Here is a 22,640-nt window from a genome sequence, read left to right as displayed (position 1 = left end):
AGGAATGAGGGAAAGGGTAAAACAGGTGATGGGGGTTAAGGAGTGCACTTGTCTTGATGAGCATAGGGTGATGTATGGGAGTGCTGAATTACTAGATTATACACCTGAAAGTAATATAACACTGCATGTTTTTTTTTAAAGTGAGACAAAAAAAGTGTTGGCTAGGACACACAGAAATCAGAACTTTCAAATTCTGTTCACTGGAGTGTCCAATGGAGCAGCCCCTTTCAAAAATACTCCAGCAGCTCCTCAAACAATTAAAGACCGAGTTATCATATGAACCAGGAATTCCACTATTAGAGACAGAGCTAAGAGAAATAAAAACATACGTCCATATAAAAGCCTGTACATATGTGTTCATAGCAGTACTGTTCATAATAGCCAAAAGGGGTAAACAACCAAATGTCCGTCCAACAATGGATAAACAAAATGTGGCATACCAATATATACAATGAAATGTTATTTAGCCATAAACATAAAAGTACAAGGATGAACCTTGGAAACCATTTACTTTTACTGAGTAAAAGAAGCCAGTCATAAAAGACCACATATTATACAATTCAATTTATATTAAATACAGGCTAATCTACAAAGACAGAAAATGGATTCGTGTTGCCAGAGGATCGGGGAAAGAAGGGTATCAGGACATGTGGTAGTAGCAAAAGGGTATGGGGTGTCTTTTTGAAGTGATGAGTATGTTCTACAATCAAACGTGTTGATACTTACACACTATCTGTGAATATACTAAAATCCACTCAACTGAATTGATAAATGGATAGTACGTGAGCTGTTCTAAAAATATTCTTGTCAATGGTGCTTACACAAGTGTCTTCATTTATCTTTCAGGTATCCCACCATTTTGTGTTTTGAAACTGCCTGGTAGGGGCGCCTGAGTGGCGCAGTCGGTTAAGCGTCCGACTTCAGCCAGGTCACGATCTCGCGGTCCGTGAGTTCGAGCCCCGCGTCGGGCTCTGGGCTGATGGCTCAGAGCCTGGAGCCTGTTTCCGATTCTGTGTCTCCCTCTCTCTCTGCCCCTCCCCCGTTCATTCTCTGTCTCTCTCTGTCCCAAAAATAAAAAAATAAACGTTGAAAAAAAAAATTAAAAAAAAAAAAAAAAAAGAAACTGCCTGGTAGGCAGTGCCTACCAAGAAGTCTGCCCGGGTTAACTGAATTTGCAGTCTCACAAGGCTATCATCGGAGCAGTCCTGGCATCGGTCTACTGAGAAGGATAAGAACAGGGACAACAGTTTGCTGACAGGACAGCATCAGTTGTTCTTCTTGAGTGGGAGTCTTGCCACAGTTCATGCACAAGTACAGCTCGAAAACATGAGGATGACGTCGTCTTAGAAGCCTTATCTTCCACCAGGTCAATCCTCATCTGCGCGGCATCCAGAGTCCCACAGCAGAAGCCACAGTACAAAGCTCACCACACTCAGAGACCTATGGCTTACTCCAAGTATTTATGTTCTCACATTTGAAAGCAAGTTGGCAATCAGGACTCGTGTTTACCATTAGTATGTTGTCTAGGGACATACTTGACATTACTACCTTCATCTTTTTCCCAGGAAAAGAGCTAAAAAAATGAACTCAAGTTCAAATTCTCAGACTTAAGAGGAAAGGATTTTGCTGGTCCTTCACCAACAGAACACAAAACATACCATAAACTCCTTTAATTACCCAGTCTTTGGTTTTCAAAATTCAGAGAAAAATATACTTTGCTAGTGAAAATATAGTTTTAAATTATGTCAGGAGCTTGATCAGATCATTAGGGATTCATTCACGTTTCAAAAATGTGATATATGTGTGTCAGGTACAATGTTAAGTACTGAGAATACAGTGATGAACAAAACAGAAATAGTCCCTTTCCTCACAGGATTTGAAACTTATCAGAAGATATAAAAGAATGAATAGTCAATAACAACATAGTTTTAAAAAAAAAAACCCTTTGATAGAGGAAGTATGAAGTGACAATCATACCGAAAAACAACACAGACTGTTGGCACAAGAGATATTTGTTAATAACATGATTCATATTTAAGAAATAGGAGAAAAACATGCCATGAATCAGTTGTTTATGCATTTTTTTTGTTTTTTCTTAGTGTAATATTAACTAATATTTATAAGTAGCAAGTTTATACAAAATATTTATATTACCTGGACTCTAAAATCATGAGAACTTATGATAATTCTTTGTGAAGGGAACATTTACTCCCCGTCCTTACACATCTCTCCTATTGCTGAGACTCTGGAGAAGGAGGTAAGCATGCTCACCTCGGCCCCTCCTTCATTCTCCCTCTGAGCACAGCCTGTCCAGAGAAGGATACATTCCAATCTAGATATCCATTAAGAGGTTTTACTGGGTTGGCTCTGCCACGCCAAAGGGAAATGTCTGCAGTTTAGGGGTGGGGGTGAAAAAATGTTCAATTCCAGGAAGAATCAGGAAGCTGAATTTGTCTGGACATTCACACCACAACCACCGGTTCTGATTGCAGCAATAAAATTGATATTTTGATTTCTACGTTTTCACGCTAATATCTATTTCTCCCTTGGTTCAGAATCTGAAAAATGAAGGAAGAGATATTATACACGGACCTTCCAAAATTGCAGCACACTCTGAAATCAGGCCAAAAATTATCTATAACCCCACTCTGAATGACATTATTGATGGGTCAGTTTCCCCAGGAAACAAATTCTGAGGTTTGCCTGCCTGCCTGCCTTTCAGTGGGAAGTGCTCTGAGGAGAACAAGTGTGATGTAAAACAGAGGCAGATGTGGGCAAAAGGGAAAGGTGGGTTTGATGTAGTTGCCAGCTCCACGGGAGGAGCTGTGATCGCTGTCAGAGCTGCTCTCAATCGAGGCAGGGGTCTGCTGAAGTTTGTGCCCTCACGCAAACCAGATACAGGACCATGGAATGGCCTGCCCCAGAATGGGAGTGTAAGCTTGGAGGAGGAGAGATCCAAATGCCATCTATCTGCAGGCAGCACTCCAGGCAGCTGGGAAAGTGAGTATCTCAGTTCTCAAGAGGAAGAAATCAGTGACACACCATTGCATCTATAATACGTGTACACACAGCATCTGTAACGGGTCCACTGAGATCATCCAAGTGGGTAACCATGATATTATCCAAGTGACGAGCTATGATCTAAAAATACTGTATTATTCTGAACATTAACAGAATAATGATAGTGTGAGCCTAAGAGCTGATATTAGTCATTGTCAACTAAAAGAAAAAGACTACCGTAAAGTCAGTAAGCATAAGTAGTAATCTGAAGATGTTCCCATAAGTATTTTCAAGCAAACATGTATCCCCATTTATATCTATATAGGCATATCTTTCTTTGGAGATTTGAAAAAAAGTAAAGAGGCCATGTATAAAGGCTTTATACCAGAAAATATGGAAAATTCTACCTCAGTTATCGCTTCTCTCTTAATGAGAACACCTCCTTTCCCAAGGTCTCTCCTTTATGGTTCCGAAAAATCTCCATTTCAATTGAGAAAATATACATACCAGAATCTATTCATGATTTACCTAATCCAATCTCCCTTTGCGCATGTCATATTTCATAATGGAATATGTTTTGTTTGCCTTCTCCCCCATCTTCTATTATCTCTGATTAACCTTGTCTCTTCAGTTTGATTGTTGTTAAAAGGAAACAGAAATGCCTGATAGATTAAGACCTTATTTTTCATCAATGTGAGGCTTACTCACTGAAAAACACTATTGTTTCAACCCTTAAAGTGTTACAAATCATTCTAAATATAGAAATAGGAGATTCATCCTAGTAATTCCTCTCCTGCATTTACACTTTATTTTGTAGATAATTAACTATGTAACAGAGATTGGAGAGGTAAAAAAAAAAAAAGCAAAAACAAACAAACAAACAAACTTGTGTTGGAATCACTGCCAAGTATAAATCAATCATAAATCAAAAGATAAGCCCTTTGAAATTATAATGTCAGTCAACATGGAAATGGTAATAGTTTGCCTTTAATTTTTTTCAAGGATTTACCTCTTAAGTAAAAGAAGGCATGCAGTACAAAATGGTCTCTGTTGACCATGAACTTCGTAAAGATTCACTGGGCTGTAGGATGGTGGCTGAAACAGTTCATAGCGATCAAATTTGGCGATGCTTTAAAATATCCAGAAATGTCAGCATAAAGAATATAAAGTAGAACAGCCAGTAGCCAAGAATGCTTGCTTTTTATTTTTTTAAATATTTATTTATTTTGAGAGAGAGAGAGAGAGAAAGAGAGAGAGAGAGAAAACAGGGGATGGGGAGAGATAGAGGGAGAGAGAGAATACCAAGCAAGCTCCACGATGTCAGAACAGAGTCCGGTGAAGGGCTCCAACTCACGAACCATGAGATCATGACCTGAGTTGAAATCAAGAGTCACATACCAACTGACTGAGCCACCCAGGTGCCCCAGAATGCTTGCTTTTGATATAGCAATGCTTAATAGTCAGATATCAAATGCCTGCTCTAACTTCTCAAATTTGGTATGAATTCAGCAGTCAACAACAAAATAATCTCATGACTTTGACAGTTGCCAAAACAGTGGGAAGCTAAAAATACCGTATGACTTATTATTGAGGGCTAAACAAGAGAGAGACACCATTCACTGCTGACCAATGGTCATCAGGCCAGGGCAGAAAGCAGCATCAAGAATCTTAACTCCTAGGGAAAGGCCAGAGAGAATGATAGAAACAAGGAGAAAAAGAAACAAGATGACTGCAAAAAATTAAAGGCCAAACAGAGAACGGAAATAAGAAGAAAATGGCAGACAGCTAATGGGACAGTTGGTTAAAGTCAAGGAGTGACAGCAGAGAATAGGTAAGACATGTTAAAGAAGAAAAGTGAAGTACTAACCAGAGGAGCAAATCTCTTAGAGGAAGGTGTAGCTACCCATACTACATCAGCTAGTTGAGGCCTCTTACTGTCGTAACAGCTGGTGGTCAAAATAACCAGAAGGTGTCACCAAAATATAGTAAGGATGTGTTGTTCACTGTACTCTTTACTAAGAAGGGAGGGATTATGTTTTACTTTTTGTTAAAGCTTCCTTTCAAAAACAAAAAAAACTTTTTTAATTTAAGTTCTTCTGAATAAATAAATGGTCAAATTTACATGATTACCTGGAGAAAATCTCCTGCAAAGTATTTCATTAATTAGCAATCTGGGTAAGTGAAATCATGTTATATAAAAAGAGTAACAATATACGTTTAGCTCCCAACATGTGGAGTTTCTCTAGACTTTTTTTCTAAGTTTAGCCTCCTAATTTGATTTCCTCAGTAGGCAATGAACTTCCCAGGACTATCCTTGAAATAGCATCAAGTTGCAATTTTGGCCTTCACAGAATGGAGAGCAACACAGAGAAGTAATATGAATGTGGAAAATATTCTCTATCGGTGTTTAACTTTAAAACATATGCATAAAGGAACCCTGTATTTGAAACCTCTCAAGAATTCATTGTCACCTGCTATGCTGTTTGATTCGTATACGTATTATAAAATTCACTATGTTAACTTTCAGAGATGAACGTGTCTTCTACAACTTGAGACTCACTAGGAACTTAAATAACATTTTTACTATTTCTGACTTACCAATCTTTCCTCCCCTGCAATCGAAATTTGTAAATATGATGCTGGTAGTATATAACAGTATAGGATACAAAGTATTTAGTCAGTAAATATTAATTTTCTCTTCCTTACCCATTCTGCATTTAGAATTATATAAGAATCTCATCTACAAAGATGATGTTCTTCTTTTTAAGATATAGAAGACATCCATTTTAATGACATTAATATGGAATAGAAAAATGCTAAATGTTTAGAAAACATACACTATGTTGTGTTAGTAAGCATGACTTGACACTTATCATCCCATTTGTCTCTGGATAACAATAAGGTATATCACAGCAAAGTTTGACTGCCTTTTGAAATTGATTTTGAGTATGTGTGTGTCTGTGTGATGTACATGCGACAGAGAGAGAGGGAGAGGGAAAAAAGAGAAGGGGAAGAGGGAGGGAGAGAGAGAAGAGAATCAGACGTAGATAAATCTTGAAGGTCAAATACTGAAGTTGAGGGAAGGAGCCATTTCTCTTTTTTGTTTTGTTTTGTTTTGTTTTGTTTTGTTTTGTTTTGTTTTGTTTCTTCCATACAAGCTGGCACGGTACCTAATCCACTGAGTGACAACTCAGAAAACATGCTGAAAAAAATCACTGAATGGACAATTCCTAATATGAGCTCACAAGGGGTATACTCTTCACCTGTAAAGTGGCGTGCCTTTAAAATCTGTATCATTTGTATGTTAATAATCACATTCACATTTATAGACATTAATTTTCATTTCTTTAACTGTCCAGTTGTACAAAACTTCCTGAGGCAGGAAGCAGTAGGCGTTTTTTAGTTTTGTTTTCCTTCATCACTCTACCAGGAGGCTACCAATGAGTAGCCAGCCATTCAAAAGTAACTGATTTTGGTAAATACTGATATGAGTAAGGTCTATTTTATGTTTTGTGGTTATTACGACTTGGGTCGTCAGTATCCTTGAGAGTTACCAATACAGTATTTATACTGAAGTCACATGTAAAACTTGAAATCTACCAGTGATCTTTCTAAATACAGATCTGATCATGTCCTTCCTTTTGCCTACAAGATATTAAAATCTTTAACCCATTACACTAGGTCCTGGTTTACCACTTTTATCCTCAGGTCCTTAAGAGTAGGATCCTAGGGTTATTCTTCTGTTTAAGGTACTGCCTAGCACATCCCCTGCTTTCTAAAAGGCATTCGATAAATATTTGTTGAGTAAATTACTGTGCAATGAATGAAATCTATGACATACCAGTCCATTGTTAAATGTAACTGGCATAATATGTCATATATATATTTAGCCATGTTTATCACTTAAATCTTAGAATTTTTAAACCATCTGACAGAGTTTGAGTTTAAGAACAATGATTATACGAGGAAAAATAAAAGCTTCTACTATGTAGAAAGAAAAGTAGAAACCTGAGAGATAAGCTTACTTAAATGATAATGGATGAGGACAAATGAAAGACTAAATAAAAAAAAAACATGAAAAGAAAATATTAGAGATTTCTTTTTATAAACTATATAGAAATAATACTGAAACCATATGTTCTTTTGAAACTACAATAGATACAAAATGCTGTCTAATTTTTAAATGTCAAGTTCATAGATAAAATGCATGATCTAAAAACTCTAATCAAGCTAATTTTTCAAGAACTATATTAAAACACAGTTTAAATAGCAAAATAGAACCCAGATTAGCATTCAGTAAAATAATTTTAAGATATATGTAAAGACTGTACATAATAGAATTTTAGAAATTAATATAAATCATCCTAAATTCTAGATAACTAAACATGTTTTAAATGTCTTCGTGCTGAAACATTTTATAAATACACTACAAGTAAAGCATTTTAAAAACCGATACCTGCAAAAGAGTTGTTCTATGGAGCTTCAGTGCCCCCTTCTGGTGAATTTTAGCAAAGCAACCTGAGCAATAATCTTCGCCACACTCAAGGCATACCTTAAAAGACAGTAAAACATCATGCAATATTATAAAAATGTGAGTTTGAGAAAACGTTTGCATAAAGAAGTCATCATTCTCATCTTTATTTCTCCAATGACATATCTAGATGTCATAAGAACTGAGAAGCTCATGGAAACTGGAACAACCACTTGACCCCATTAAGATGTAATTGAGGGGCACCTGGGTGGCTCAGTCCATTAAACGTTCGACTTCACCTCAGGTCATGATCTCTCGTTTTGTGAGTTTGAGCCCCACGTCGGGCTCTGTGCTGACAGCTCAGAGCCTGGAGCCTGCTTTGGATTCTGTGTCTCCCTCTCTCTCTGCCCCTCCCCCACTCATGCTCTGTCTCTGTCTCAGAAATAAATAAACATTTAAAAAAAATTTTTTTAAAAGATGTAATTGAGAAAAACTAACTTGTAAACTCTAATTACTCTCATATCAAAATAAATATAATAGCTGCAAGTAGGTTTTAGATATGTATTAGATGCATATATGTATCTACAATTTCTGGACAAATCATAAAAAACCAGCAACCTCAGGCCAAACTCCTTGACCTGGCAAAAGCTAAACAGCATTATCTCTGAGTCAAAACTACTTCATTTTTATAAGTTTTTAATCTCCCAATGCATATAGTATTTTTCCCCCAAAATGTCCACATACTTTTTTGAATGGCATTATGTCACTGGTGCTTCTCAAAATACGGTTTAAAAAATATTCTTAGGGGGACCTGGGTGGCTCAGTCAGTTAAGCGTCCGACTTCACCTCAGGTCATGATCTCACGCTTCGTGGGTTCAAGCCCCGTGTCAGGCTCTGTGCTGACAGCTCGGAGCCTGGAGCCTGCCTCAGATTCTGTGTCTCCCTCTCTCCCTGCCCCTCCCCTGCTTGCACTTTGTCTGTCTCTCTCTCTCAAAAATAAATAGACATTTAAAAAAATTTTTAAATTATTCTTAGAAGATTCCTCAAAGGAAAGAAAGTATAAGAAAAAGACCTCGATGCAACTACATCAACACATCAGCAATATTTCTGACTAGTGAAATGATTATGGACAAGTTTGTATTTATCTTTCAAAATCTGAACACTGTTAAACTGTATTTTTTTAAGTTTATGGATAAATTGATGTGATGCCCCTATACCTACGAAGGCATCGAGTAAGACTTAAAGAGGAAAGAAAATGGCATTTTTGCTGCAAGTGCACTTACTGCTGTGCAGTTGTATGGCCACATCAACACCCTTTGTGACCCGAGAAAAAGCAGTCCAAATGTCTAAGACCCCTCATTTTCTTGAGTTTGGCCTAGGTTAAGAATGTTAGCAGCACAAATAAGAAAGTGTGAGGGTTTGGAGGGATGATGTCAGAAAGTCTATGTCACAGAGCCCACATTCCCTTCGATCCTTTCTCATTTCCCCTCTCCCCACTTAGCGTGCCCACTACCATTCTTCCCTTCCTTCCTCTCTCCACCTATCAAGGAATCCTAAGCAGAAAGCAGCTAGGGAAGAGTGGCGAGAGGTTGACCAACCTCTTCTACCTTGCACTGGTGAGTGACTGACTGAAATGTGCGATACAGTGATGCCTCCCGAACTGTACTGTGCATATGAATCACCTGGGATTTTGTTACTGTGAAGACGGGTTCAGGAAGTCTAGAATAGGACCTGAGATCCTGCATTCTAACAAGCTCTCAGGTAACGTCCACACAGCTGCTGGTGTGCAGACCACACGTCAAGTAACAGTCACTAGAATGTATAGGACGTGGAAAAGTAGACTAAACTCTTATTAAAAATCCAACAGGAGGATGTCTAGATGGCTCAGTCAGTTGAGCATCTGACTCTTGATTTCGGCTCAGGTCACAATCTCACAGTATCAGGCTCTGCGTTGACAGCACGGAGCCTGCTTTGGAATCTGTCTCCCTCTCTCTCTGCCCATCCCCCGCTCGCTCACACTCTCTCTCTCTCTCTGTCTCAAATATAAACATTAAAAAAAAAACAGGAGTCCATTAATGTTTTAAAAGTGTATTACAAGTCACCATTTGATGACTCTGTTACCTACAATAACGTGGCCAGATTTATTAAATATAAGATGATTAAGACAACATTAACAATAACAACCAAAGGTTAAAAGAGCAAGAAATTATGTACAGGTAAATAAAACTAAAAAGGAAGGTTAGAACCACGTAACAACACCCACACTGAGCATTTATGCACTGTTCTAAGGGCTTTGTATGTTTCATCTCATTGAATTCTCACAACAACCCTATAATAAGGTTAACGCGACCATTGTGTCTCCATTGTGAAGATGAAGTAACCAAGGAACATAATGATTGAGAATTTGCCCAGTCACACAGCTAATGAAGCCAGGGTTTTAATCCCACAGTCTGGCTCAGAGCTCAAGCTCTCACCCATGAACCAAATTACTAAAAATCACATTTACCATTAACTGCAGCACTGATCATTTATTGAAAAACCTTGATAATATCTGCAATTAAATAAAATCCAGTATGTCAAATGATTATCAAAATCAAATGCATTTTTTTTCAAATGTGATTAGCTATACAGAACTGGATTTTTCATTCAAGTGAAAAAAAAAAAAACACTATCCCTAATATCAGAATTCGTCCTACACTTTCAACTCACGTTTTAAGAACTAGTTTCTTACAGAAATGATGATTAAAACATTACCTAGATCCATAATATTTAAGTGTAAAATCAAATAAAAAGCTATAATTTCACATACATACATGGCGTACTATCATATTAATATAGATTTCAAAATGTATTCTGCATAATTTTCATTTATTTGCTAATACCTTAATAAATTTCTTAGAAATACTTGGCACTGTTTTCACAAGGTAATATAGAAGACTGGAAATCAGCTTCAACATAGAATTCTAAGCCAAGTATTTGTTAACAACAGATTTTTAATGAAAGTAGCCAAACGGATGTTGTAGACTAGAAGATCAAAGCTGGAATTGCAGAGTAAGCTTATATATTTTGTTATACAAGCATATTTGGATTTAAATTGGGTTAAAATGACCGCCAACTGGAAAATCTTTTTAGGCAGTGTGTATAACTGGCAGAAATGTACTAAAAATGTAGATAAGGACTCGATTCCACCACAGATGCTTCTTCGATGATGGAATACCCAAGTGCAGTTTTAGCAAATATCTTTTTAATTTGATCAAGCCTAGATCAGTTGTGCTAAGCCTTCAGAATCCCTTTGAGTTTAATTAAATTATCTACATTTGCCAAATTAATATGTAATTTTTAACTATCTATTTTGCTTTCACCATGTACAAACAGCCTAAAGCTACTGGAATTTCTTTTAAAAATACAAAATTTGAAGGTTGGGGTTTTATTTTTACCATCAATGTATGTGAATTCGTTAAGAGATATGAAAACGTGCCAACAACGAAACACACACAATTTGCTGTCTCTTCTCAATGTTCCAGGCACAACGCTAACTACTCTTGATACTTGCATGCATTCACCGTTATCTTCAATAATTCTGAGGTATAGACTACTGTTATCTATATTGTCCCACTCTCACAAATGAGAAAACAAAAAATACAGTGGAATTAAGCCATTTCCACAGGTCACATAGCTAATCACAGGTAAAGTTGAGATTCAAACCTCCAAAATGCCAGCTCTTAACCCTTGCCTCCCATAAACAGTTTTCCCTGACGAAGACCCTATCGTCAGATACAAGGTTTACTCCACACAACCAGCATTACCATCCAGAATGATGGAAGCTAAGAACACAAGGTAACTTCAGGGTTTACCACCACGTTTCACTTCACTAGATGTGTCTAACTTGAATTTTCAAATAATTTATTTCATTTACTGTTGTGGGACACCTCGGTGGCTCAGTCAGTTAAGCATCTGACTCTTGATTTGGGCTCAGGTCATGATCTTGTGATTTGTGAGATCGAGCCCCACTTTGGGCTCTGCACTGACAGCGTGGAGTCTCCTTGGGATTCTCGCTCTCCCCTCTCTCTGCCCTTCCTCCTTCCTTAAAATCATAGCGAAATTCTTTAAGAATGTATAGGGTCTAAATCCTTGCTTCTATTTATAACAGTTTTCAGGCAAATCGGCCTTTTAATCACTTCACACATTGTCACTCTCATCTGCTTTCCAGCCAAGGCATGTGCCATTTATCTTATCTGGAACGTCCTCTTCTTGATTTTCCTTCTCTTTGGAAAAACAGATCCTTTGTTTCCAGCTCAAGTTTGACCTATGGATGTCATATTATTCAAATTCCAGAGCCTTTAAACAGTACTCAACATAGAACAGGATTCACAAGAAGTATTGATAGATTCTACATAAATGCTTTTGTTCTCATCATGAACAGTGGACCCCAACAATTCAATTCAGCCAGTAAGTCCCTTTTAGCTTTCATATTTCCAACTTCAGGAATATTAACATTGTTTATATTTTTAAACATTTATAAATAGGTATAATTTGTGAAGATTTCTTAAATTAGTGCCCATCATTAGAGATCAAATAAGATAAGAAAACAGCATGTTGTAATATAAGAGCCCTGTACCAAGAGACAGGGTTTTACATTTAATATTGCAATTAGCTCTTTATTAGACTTATGGTATTCTAACTCTCCCAGACCAGCTAAAACTGCCATGAAATAAGGATAGCAATATAGTCTCAAATCAGAAATGATCACGGCCAAATTCTCTGAAACTATAACAAATGTCAGTTATAGTAATCTACAAATATTAGTTATAATCATTAAATTCTTTGGGGGGAAACTGCTTCTTAAGTGTAATATTTTAAATTGCAAAAGATACTGGAGTACTTTAATACTAACTAAAAGGAAGATATATCTGAAGGTTTTATTACAGAAAAAAAATTTCTTCCTTTAACAAATGTTTGTTGAGTGCCTACTAAATTGCAGGCATAATTCTAGGTGGTGGGCACACAGCATTGACCAAAAGTAAATCCCTACTCTCATGAACTTTACACAGGTGGGTAGAAAATAAACATGTATACACACACACACACACACACACACACACACACACATATATATGTTATGGAATGATAAACATGTGGATGCATGGAGAAGCTCCAAAAAACTGGAGAGGCCAACTCAGCTGCTGGTCCTTTACAAAGGGCTGCCAGGGTAGGGGACATCTGAATCGACCCTCATTATGAGACTGTTGGGGGTGGGGAGGAGAGATATTAAAGGTGCAATTTTGAACATGGTAAGTTAGTGATTACTGTTAGACATCCAAGTAGAGTTGTTAAATAGGCAGTCTGAGTTGAAAGTTCAGGGGAGAGGGATGAGTTAGAGATGTAAATTTGGGAACCATCCATGTAGAGATGGTCTTTAAAGCCAAGAGAGTAGATGAAATTACCTATAAAGAGTTAGTAGATGGACTAGGGAAGAAGGCTAAGGACTAAGCCCTGTGGCACTCAACATTCAGGGGTCAAGCATACAGAAAGCCAAAAAAGACTGAGAAAGGGCACCTAGCAAAGTAAAATGATACCAAGACAGAACTGTGTCCTAGAGGAAGCTAAGTGAAAAGTCACAGAAGAGGAAGAGTGCATCGAATATTACTGATAGATTAATATAAGAACTGAGAACTGGTCACTGTATTTAAGAATATGGAAGTCACTAGTGACCTTGATAGGAGCACTTGCTGGCATAGTGGAGACCCAGTCCTGAATGGAGAGGAATCAAGAGAGAATGAGAATTTGGCAGTTCCACTATTGGGCATATACTCAAAAGAACTGAAAGTAGAAACCAGGCAGATATTTAAACTCTTGTCCATTGCAGCATTATTCACAAAAACCAGAAGGTGGAAACAACCCAAACATCTAGCGATGGATGAACGGATAAACAAAACGTGCTATTTACATACAATGGAGTATTATTCAGCTTAAAAAAGGAAGGAAATTCTGACACACGCTACCATGTGGAGGGACCTGAAAACCTTAGAGCAAGTGAAATAAGCCAGGTACAAAAGGACAAATACTGAATGATTCCACCTCCATGAGGCACCTAGAATAATCAAATTCATAGAGACAGAAAGTAGAAGGTTGGTTGCCAGGGACCGACAGGAGGGGCGAATGGGAGTCATGGTGCAAGCGGCCCAGTTTCAGTTCTGTGAGATGAAAAGAGTTTTGTGGATGGATGGTGCTGATGGCATCCCAACCATGTGAATGTGCTTAACGCCACTGAACTGTACTCTTAAAATAGCTAAAATGGTAACTTTTAAATTATGGTGTATTTTACCATCATTTTTTTAAATTTTTTTTAACGTTTATTTATTTTTGAGACAGGGAGAGACAGAGCATGAGCAGGGGAGGATCAGAGAGAGAGGGAGACACAGAATCTGAAACAGGCTCAAGGCTCTGAGCTGTCAGCACAGAGCCCGACGCGGGGCTCGAACTCACAGACCGTGAAATCATAACCTGAGCCGAAGTCGGCCGCTTAACCGACTGAGCCACCCAGGCGCCCCAACCATCATTTTTTTTTTAAAGTTCACAAAATCAGCAATGAGAAGTTAGAGAACTGTCAGAACCCATCTTTTGGGGTCTTCAATTTCCCTTTACAACTTTTTTGCCTTAAAAACAAACAAACAAAAAGACTTGCACACAAATGTCCCAGCAGCCTTAAATACAGTAGTAAAAAACTGGGAACAACCCAATGTCATTCAATATGTCAATAAATAAACAAATTTTGGTATACTAATAAAATGGTGTACTCCTCAGTAATTTGAATGAACAAACTACTAATAAATGTAATAGTATGGGTGAATCTCCATGTGGAGCAAAAGAAGCCTTAGGCAGGAAAATATACACCCTATTGTTCTATGTACATAAATAGAACCCTAAGTGTATCATGTTAAAAATCAGAACAGTAGTTGGCTTTGTAGTGGGAATTAATTGGAAAAGGCGCAAAGGAACTTTCAGGGGTATTCTATTATCTTGATGCGAGTGTATCCATTTGTCAAAAGGCATCTCACTATACATTTAAGATCTATTTCATAGAAAGTACATTATGCCTCAGCAAAAAAAAAAAAAGGTGAGAGAACATGGTGAGAGCAAGTGTAGACAACGCTTCAGAAGTTTTGCTAATAAGGGTGCAGAGGGCGATGTGGGGGTCAAAGAAGAATTTTTGTTGTATTTTTGGTTTGGAAAGTACTGCAGCATATTTGTGTGCTGCTGGGCGTGACCTTAGAGAGAGGGGACAAGAATTAGGAGTTATCCTTAAACGGGAATAAGAAGGTGCGATACATCTCTCTGGACAGGTGCTGGCTGGATGGGGCAGCATGCACACTTCCCCCTTAGCAACGGTAGCCAAGGAAAAGCATCTGGCTTACAGAAGCAGGCTGGCTTGGGAGAGGTGAATGAGGCCATGTGAACGTTATGTGCCCCTATGTTATTGCAGTGCACATACCAGCACAGCAGCTTTGTTCTCACACTGTCCACAAACCTTCCCTTTTATCTTGGATTTTTCACTTTCAGAAGAACTGGCCATTTTATGATTAAGTGGTTGTTTCACTGGCTCTGGAAGAGAAAAAAAAAAAAAGGTCAGGCCAATCATATCAAAATATGATATTCAGTTTTATGAATGTAATGAAGTTGTGCACCATGAAGTACCGAAATTGTGCACATTTCTAAATTCTCAAACGTTATGTCAGTATTAATTGCCCAATAACAATGGTATGTAGCCAAGTCCACTCTTCCCAGGAAGCTGGGAAGGCCACATTTCCCCTCCCAGCCCCCTGTGACCACGGGGCCCCACATTTCTGCCCACACCCGTTCTATTTAAAACTCACTTGAACTGGACACGTGAAATTACAGAATGTTAAAAACTACGCTCTTGATAGAATCCCTATGGCATCCTGTCCCATTTTCAGATCAAACTAAATGAACCTCATACAGAACAACTTCTATAATAAATGTTATATATATTTTTAGAACCTGTTCTGCCAAACTATCTTAACCATTCAAGTTAAATGTACTTATACTATATAAAAAAAATTTCCTTTTGGAATTACTGAGAATTCAAATTGATTTTTGGGTTTTGCTATTGTGCAATAATTCATTAAAATATAAAGCCATTTTCAATAGTCTTTCACATTCCCAGGATGAAATTTCAATTTATAGTCTTACATTGCTAAAATATCTTCCCGGTTAAAAAATTATATAAGTTTGGGGCGCCTAGGTGGCTCAGTCGGTTAAGCATCCAACTTCAGCTCAGGTCATGATCTCGCTGGTTTGTGAGTTCGAGCCCCACGTGGAGCTCTGTGCTGACAGCTCAGAGTCTGGAGCCTGCTTCAGATTCTGTGTCTCTCTCTCTCTCCACCCTCCCCCACTCACGCTCTGTATCTCTCTCCTTCAAAAATAAATAAACGTTTAAAAAATTAATAAAATTACATAAGTTTAAGAAACAGTGCTATCAAAGTCCTCACCATTGAAAAACGTTCTTCTTATATTCATATTCTAATATTTTTGACATAAAATAAGGCTGCTCCCCCAGAAAACAAAATGAATTTGAATATCAAAAATAAAGACTCATCATTTTGGTGTTTAGAATCTTTATACTGCATGAGCAATTCTAGTACTTTAATTTTCTATGCAATCCAAATGTAAAAGAAAATAAATTCTATCTTTAGCATCTAATAATACAGTGGTAAACTGTTTACCTTGAAGTTGCTCCTTTAGTAATTTTAATTTCACTTTTCCAGCAGAAAGCTAAATTAATGAAATACATATTATTTGTCAGGGATACGATCTCTTATTCAAAGAAAGTTTAAGTTACTATTATTAGAAATATTAGAAAGCCATAACATTCTAGTGCATCTTGAGTGAAGCAAACATTTTGAAAGAATAATACAATCTTAATAGAATATCACTATTAAAGCATATATAGAACTTTTAATTAACAGAAAATTCAAGGGGTGCCTTGGTGGCTCAGTCGGTTGACTCTTGGTTTTGGCTCAGGTCATGATCTCACAGTTCATGGGATTAATGCCTGCATCAGGCTCTGTGCTGATAGCGTGGATCCTGCTTGGGATTCTCTTTTTCCCTCTCTCTCTGCCTCTCCCTTGCATCTGTGTGCACATGCTCTCTCTCTCCCAATGTTGGAAATATATAAACGATTTTTTAAAACATGCCATATTATGTTTTAAACAAAAATCCTTATATATCATCACAATATTATTTTAGAAAAGCACTAATATTCAAATATTGTAAAGGTTCAGTAAGCCTTTTCTATTTCGGTACCTTTCTGAAACATACACAGTGTAATATTTGTGTAGACCAAATCTAGACTGAATTCTCACTGAGCTGCTCTGCTTACATAACTGCAGAAGCCAATATTATCTTATTTGTCTAATTCAGAGAACCACATGTTTAAGCATCACAGATTTAACCTTTAATATATTCGCTGTGATCCCTGACTTTCCTAAGATGTAGCCAAAATATTGAGTAAATAAGGTTCACTTTACGTGTTTCAAAGAGTCACTTAAAATCCTTGGATCTTAAGATTTTAAGACATAAAACAGACTCACCAAGTGTACGTACTTGCCTTGGTCTTATTGAAAACCAACATTCAAAGTACACAAACGAGCATGGAGGAATGCTGCACACTGATACAGACACTGGCAATTCATGCCTAGTTTTCAATTTGCAATTTGCATGCTCAATTGCCCACTTTGTCCATGAGAATATGAGAACAACGGCTGCCTCTATGTCGATGGCTGTACCAACTGCAGTCATCTTTGAAAATTCAGGCATAATTATTCTCAGTGAATCTAGTGGTTTTGCCTCGAAAGGGCATTTTTTGTTCACATTCTTTAAGTGGCTGCTCAGATGCTATGTACCAAACATAGCAGAAAAGAAAACAGGATTGAAATAATCAATTTCTATGTGAATCACACTTCTACTTCTAAACTGGAAATGTTATACAAGTTACAGATAATTTAATCTCATTTTTCATAGCAAAATTGGCCACTATTATTACCTTAGTGGTACGTCTGAATTGCAACATGATCAATATGGTTATAGACTACCTGGGCAGAATGGAGATGCCAAAGCAAATTGAATCCATTATTAGGGAAATTTTATAATTTGTTTTTATTATTATGAATATTTTTCTGCTCTATAAACATGGCCATATTTACTCCAAATGATTCAAACTGCATAAAAATATTTCAGTGAACAAACTGCTAGCTGCTATTTTGAGGCAAATAGAATTTCCTCCTAAGTCTGATTTTTATCTGTTTGGGAAAGAGTTGAGGATAGAGTAGGGCTGGACCTGGGATACACACATAATGCACACACATCCATATGTATATACACGTGCATACATACATGTATGTGTATATGTATATGCACATACATGTATATCCAAAACATCAGGAATCCAATATACTGAAGCCTATGCGGCATTCACCACTTATGCCTCCACCAGTAGATGCTGAAGGGGTACCATTAGGGTACAGGGCAGTTTAGTGGCAGTACCATACAGACATATCACCTGGGCCATCAGACTCAGGCTATGCTGTCACCATCAGCCTCCTTGACATTGACAAATGCCTCCAAACACAACCAAGGTCCTAATCTGCCATGCTGGTCCCACACTCCTCCCATGAGCCACCTTAGCAAATATTCTCATTTGTAATCTAATTAGCTACTTAAACATTGCCATTTTCTATTGCTTGTCCTTCCATCCTGCCATTGCATAGAGACCTTATTAAATAGCCATTTGTCTTATGTTTTAAACCCTTCCTAAAAACATCTCTTGCAAAAGTTCACGTTAACCGGACCCATCTTTCCTCAGACACAACTTTTTTCCAGAGAACTCTCCAGAGGAACTTAATTCCATTTCTACTCCCTCTCACTCATCAGGAGAGAAGAAAATTTTTCTCCCTGTTTGCTCCTCAGTGCTGCTTCCAGAATATTGCTCCGATCTCACCATTCAGCAAAGTTGCCTCTACTGAAGCTCCTTGCCATTCGTTTATTGTCTTTATCAACATCCAGGATCCTCCTCCACCGTAACTTCAGCAATCTGCTCAGTATTTCTCTCCATCACAGTTCTGGGTGATGATCGTGAAGACTTCAATGTTCATGTTCACCTGACATCCTGATGTTCAAAACCCTCCAATATGCTGACTACTCTGACCATCTGAGTCCCTCTTCGGCCACCTGACCATTATGACCAAACCTTAAACCTAAGCAGCAATCTGAAGGGTCACACCTTTAAAAGCCCAAAACTCAGAGTTTCTCAGTGCTAACCATGATCACCTTACCTTCTTCCTCTTAGACCTCCCATATCTACCAACCATTGTGATGAAATAATCCTGACTGGATCCCCCACAAATCCACGCTCTTATGGCACTTCAGCAGTCTACTTACTCATTTCGTGTTAAATCTCAATCATGATTCCCACAGTGCCTATGTCAAACTTTCTTCATTCCAAAAGACTCACATTTACCCCACTTCCCTTCCTTATTGTGAGCAGATGATCTTGCCTTTAAATTTACTAAGAATGTTGAGATCTTCCCATTAAAATCTTTCCACAGCTCCCTGCCTTACCTCTTGTCAAATGCAATCTCTAAAAATTTACCTTTACTGCCACCTATTTTCTCTTCCATCTTTTTTTATCAGATAAAATGTGTTCTCTTTCCATTGGTTAAGGTCTCCTTAATGAGCTGTCTCTTCAAAGACTAACCTCCAGCAATTGGCACCTCTCTCTCTTGCATCTTCAATCTTTCCTCCACTAGTGAGTCCATCCCTCAACTACAAACTGGCTACATCTCTGTGATTCTGAAAAACAATACACAGTTGACTCTCGAACAATATGGGGGTTGGGGCACGATTTTTTGATCCCCCCCAAACTTAACTACTAATAGCCTACTGTTAACTGGAAGTTTTACAGATAACATAAACAGTCAATTAGCACCTATTTTGTATGCTATATGTATTATATACTGTGTTCTTACAATAAAGTAAGCTAGAGAAAAGAAAATGTTATTAAGAAAGTCATAACGTAGAAAAAATACATTTAAGTACTGTACCTACATTTATTGAAAAAATCTGCATACAAATGGACCTGCACTGTTCAAATCTGTGTTGTTCAAAGGTCATCTGTACTAAAGTCTTTCCTTGATCCTGTTAAATCCTTGAGAGGTCGCGCTCTGTTCTCATTCTCAGGGCAACATTTGTCTTTACTCATTATCACCCACCTTTCTTTTTTTAACTGCTTGAAATGTATTTTTCCATCTAATAACCCAAATATCAAATCAGTGGTTTTTTTTTTAATTTTCATTCTCCATAAACATTTTTTAGTGTGATCTTCAGTCAATGTTACAATTGGTTTCAGACATTTAACTTCAACATTGCTTAAACTCTATGAAGTAGTTAGCAAGTATTGTTATATATGTTTACAAATATGGTAACAGGAGCTCAGAAAAGTTCAGTGACTTGCCTAAAATCATGGAGCTAATGAAATGAGTCAGGATCTTAATCTATATAGACTAACACAGGATTTCTTGACCTTGATACCATTGACATTTTAGGACAAATAATTCTTTGTTGGGGGGCTGCCCAGTGTATTATAGGGTGAATAGCAGCACCCCTGGCCTGTAGCTACTACCTATCATTAACCAAAAACCACAAACCAAAAACTCTCTTGGTGGTGATAAAAAAGTCTCCAGATGTTGCCAAACATCTCCTGGGGGGCAAAGCTGTCCCCTTTTGAGAAACACTGGTCTAAAATCACAGTCAAAACTTTTCTCACCACACAATGTATAGAACAATGTTGACATCTCCACACTTTCTAAAATCACCCTCCTTTACCTTCGTTTTTTATGAAATCACATTACTTTGATTCTACTGCTACCATTCTTCCTCTTCTCAGGCTCCCTTTACTGGAGAGCTGGCAAATTAACTTAGAACCAGCCCGAAAGCCTGCATTCCAAATCTTGGCCCTGACCCTTGACCTTGAGCAAGTTAACTTCTTTGATGTTAAATTACTTCATCTGTCGAATTGGAAAAATAACAACTGCCTCTTAAGAGTGATATAAGCACTTAATGAGATAAAACAGGAAAAGCAGCTAAACTGTTGACTGGTATAAAATAGTGAATAAATATTAAAGTTCTCTTTTACCTCCATATTCCTTGAGCTTTATCCTTCCCACCTGCCCTTTCTGAGCTTTATCCTTTATACCTTTCTTCTCCTTTTTGTAAGTTCTTAAGAAGCACATTTACTCCCTTGGCTTCAACTAACACATGAGAATTCAAACAAAATCCTAAATCTTCAAAATTGCTAGGCAGAACTTAAATGTCCTCAACAACAACAACAAAAGAGATTTAAACAGGTGAGGTGATGGACGTGTTAATTAACCTTATGGGTGAAATCTTTCCACAATATATACATACATCAAATCATCATGTTGTACATTTTAAATTATCTTAATTATACCTCAATAAATCTGGGAAAAGAAGGAGAAGAAGGAAGGAAAGAAAGAAAGAATGAAGGAAGGAAAGAAAGGAGGGAAGAAAGAAGGGAGAGAGGGAGGGATCTCTAAATCCCAAACTGTTTTCCAACCTCCTTCTTTACTTCCTAGTCAATCCAGCCTGGAATATCAGTTATACATTTGAATTCCTCCTTTTCTTTCTCATTGCTTTTTTGGTTCCACAGTTTTATTCATTTTACTTTTGCTACATTCGAATACAGACTCTTCTCATTTGACCTTTAGATTCTTTTAATAGTCTTCTAAATAGTCCATTGGCCTCTATAGTAGTGGCCTCCAAAGTAGCATGTATGCCTGCTTGAGGGAGCTCAAGAAAAATCCAGAAAGTAGAAGAGAATTTCTATTTATGTTTATGTCATCCTTAACTAATGTCTATATTTTGTCTCACAATGCACATGATATATTAGTAAACTATTATGTATATAAATAAGTTCTATTCATAAACAAATAAAAAGTTCATGTATAGAAAAGTCCATGCTCAAAATACATTCTTGATTTATGTGGACATGATCAAAACAGTTTTGATATCATTTGTTCTATACTCTGTATTTATGAACTCCAAATGCACTCCATATTTAAACAAGATCAGCCACCTTAACTATCCTCCTGCTCAAAAACTGTCCAGGAATTCCATTCCCACAGTGAAAACGTCAAGACTCCTAACTCTGGTATTCGAGACCTTCCCTCCTGCCCAGTCTCACTTTCTACACCCACCTTCTACAGCTCTCCAAACCCCATGTTTCCACATCTTTTGACTCAATTATGAGGTTTGTGGGGACTGGCATTATTATTTATTCATCATTTTTTCCTTACAAAGACATCTAGGAGACTCTCAAATATTTGTAGAACTAAAGTATTTTTTCCCAAGCACAGATGGTTCATATACTAAATAGTTATGACAAAAATTACATACTGACTTAATCTATAAATATTTTCACATGCACATTATCTTTCACATTGGATGAGGATCTCCTTGTGAACAAGGATAATGCACTATATGACAAAGGAGGCACTGAACAAATGTTATTGAATAAATAAGTCAATAATCACAAAGTCAGCATTTTTAATATGTTATAGTTCAATAATATCTGAAACATGGAATGTTATCTCAGAAAGATAATGAAAAATGGGAAGTGGACTATAAAACTTTTAATCCAAAAATTAAAGAAACATATCTCAGTAAGAGAATGACAGTAAAGAACAAAATGCTTTTTGAAGCCAAAAACGTTAGAAGCACCAAGTAAGATGTTTGTAGATGCCAACTGGCCCAAAGAAAGTTGGATGACAGGTATATAAAAAATAAAGAGGAGTATATAAGCTAAAACTTACACAGTCACGGATCTTGTGCTAAACAATCCAGAAACAAAACAGCTTTCCCTACATAAAGTCACTCATCTGATTTTAACCTTACATATAATCTAATGTTATATTTTACGACACACAGTTAAGAAAAAGGAATTCTACAGCTGGGAAACCTGAAGGCAGCCTTTCCTCAGGTATCTCCACACATGGAATCAACAGTATATGAATAATAATTATTATTCAAGTAGAACATAAACACATGAAACAAATGTGATCTAATAAAAAGGCAG

At 37.2% G+C, this 22,640-nt stretch overlaps 1 protein-coding gene across 3 annotated transcripts in view; it reads right to left on the bottom strand.

Moving 5' to 3' along the window:
• Nucleotides 1-22,640, bottom strand: part of ZBBX (zinc finger B-box domain containing) — a 116,693-nt gene that overhangs the window by 78,918 nt on the left and 15,135 nt on the right. For 2 of the 3 annotated variants that reach the window (XM_043594971.1, XM_043594973.1), the window contains exons 6-8: nt 16,216-16,264; nt 14,964-15,073; nt 7,457-7,552 (exon numbers count right to left, since the gene is read on the bottom strand). In XM_043594971.1, coding sequence (XP_043450906.1) covers nt 7,457-7,552; nt 14,964-15,073; nt 16,216-16,264 — 255 coding nt within the window. Of the gene's footprint in view, nt 1-7,456; nt 7,553-14,963; nt 15,074-16,215; nt 16,265-18,488; nt 18,811-22,640 lie in introns of those variants that run through there. The other variant, XM_043594974.1, reaches the window with a different exon arrangement.

Source organism: Prionailurus bengalensis, chromosome C2 (assembly GCF_016509475.1).
Source record: "Prionailurus bengalensis isolate Pbe53 chromosome C2, Fcat_Pben_1.1_paternal_pri, whole genome shotgun sequence".
Classification (NCBI taxonomy): domain Eukaryota; kingdom Metazoa; phylum Chordata; class Mammalia; order Carnivora; family Felidae; genus Prionailurus; species Prionailurus bengalensis.
Note: the sequence above shows the minus strand (reverse complement) of the source record. Positions and strands in the feature narration are given on the sequence as shown.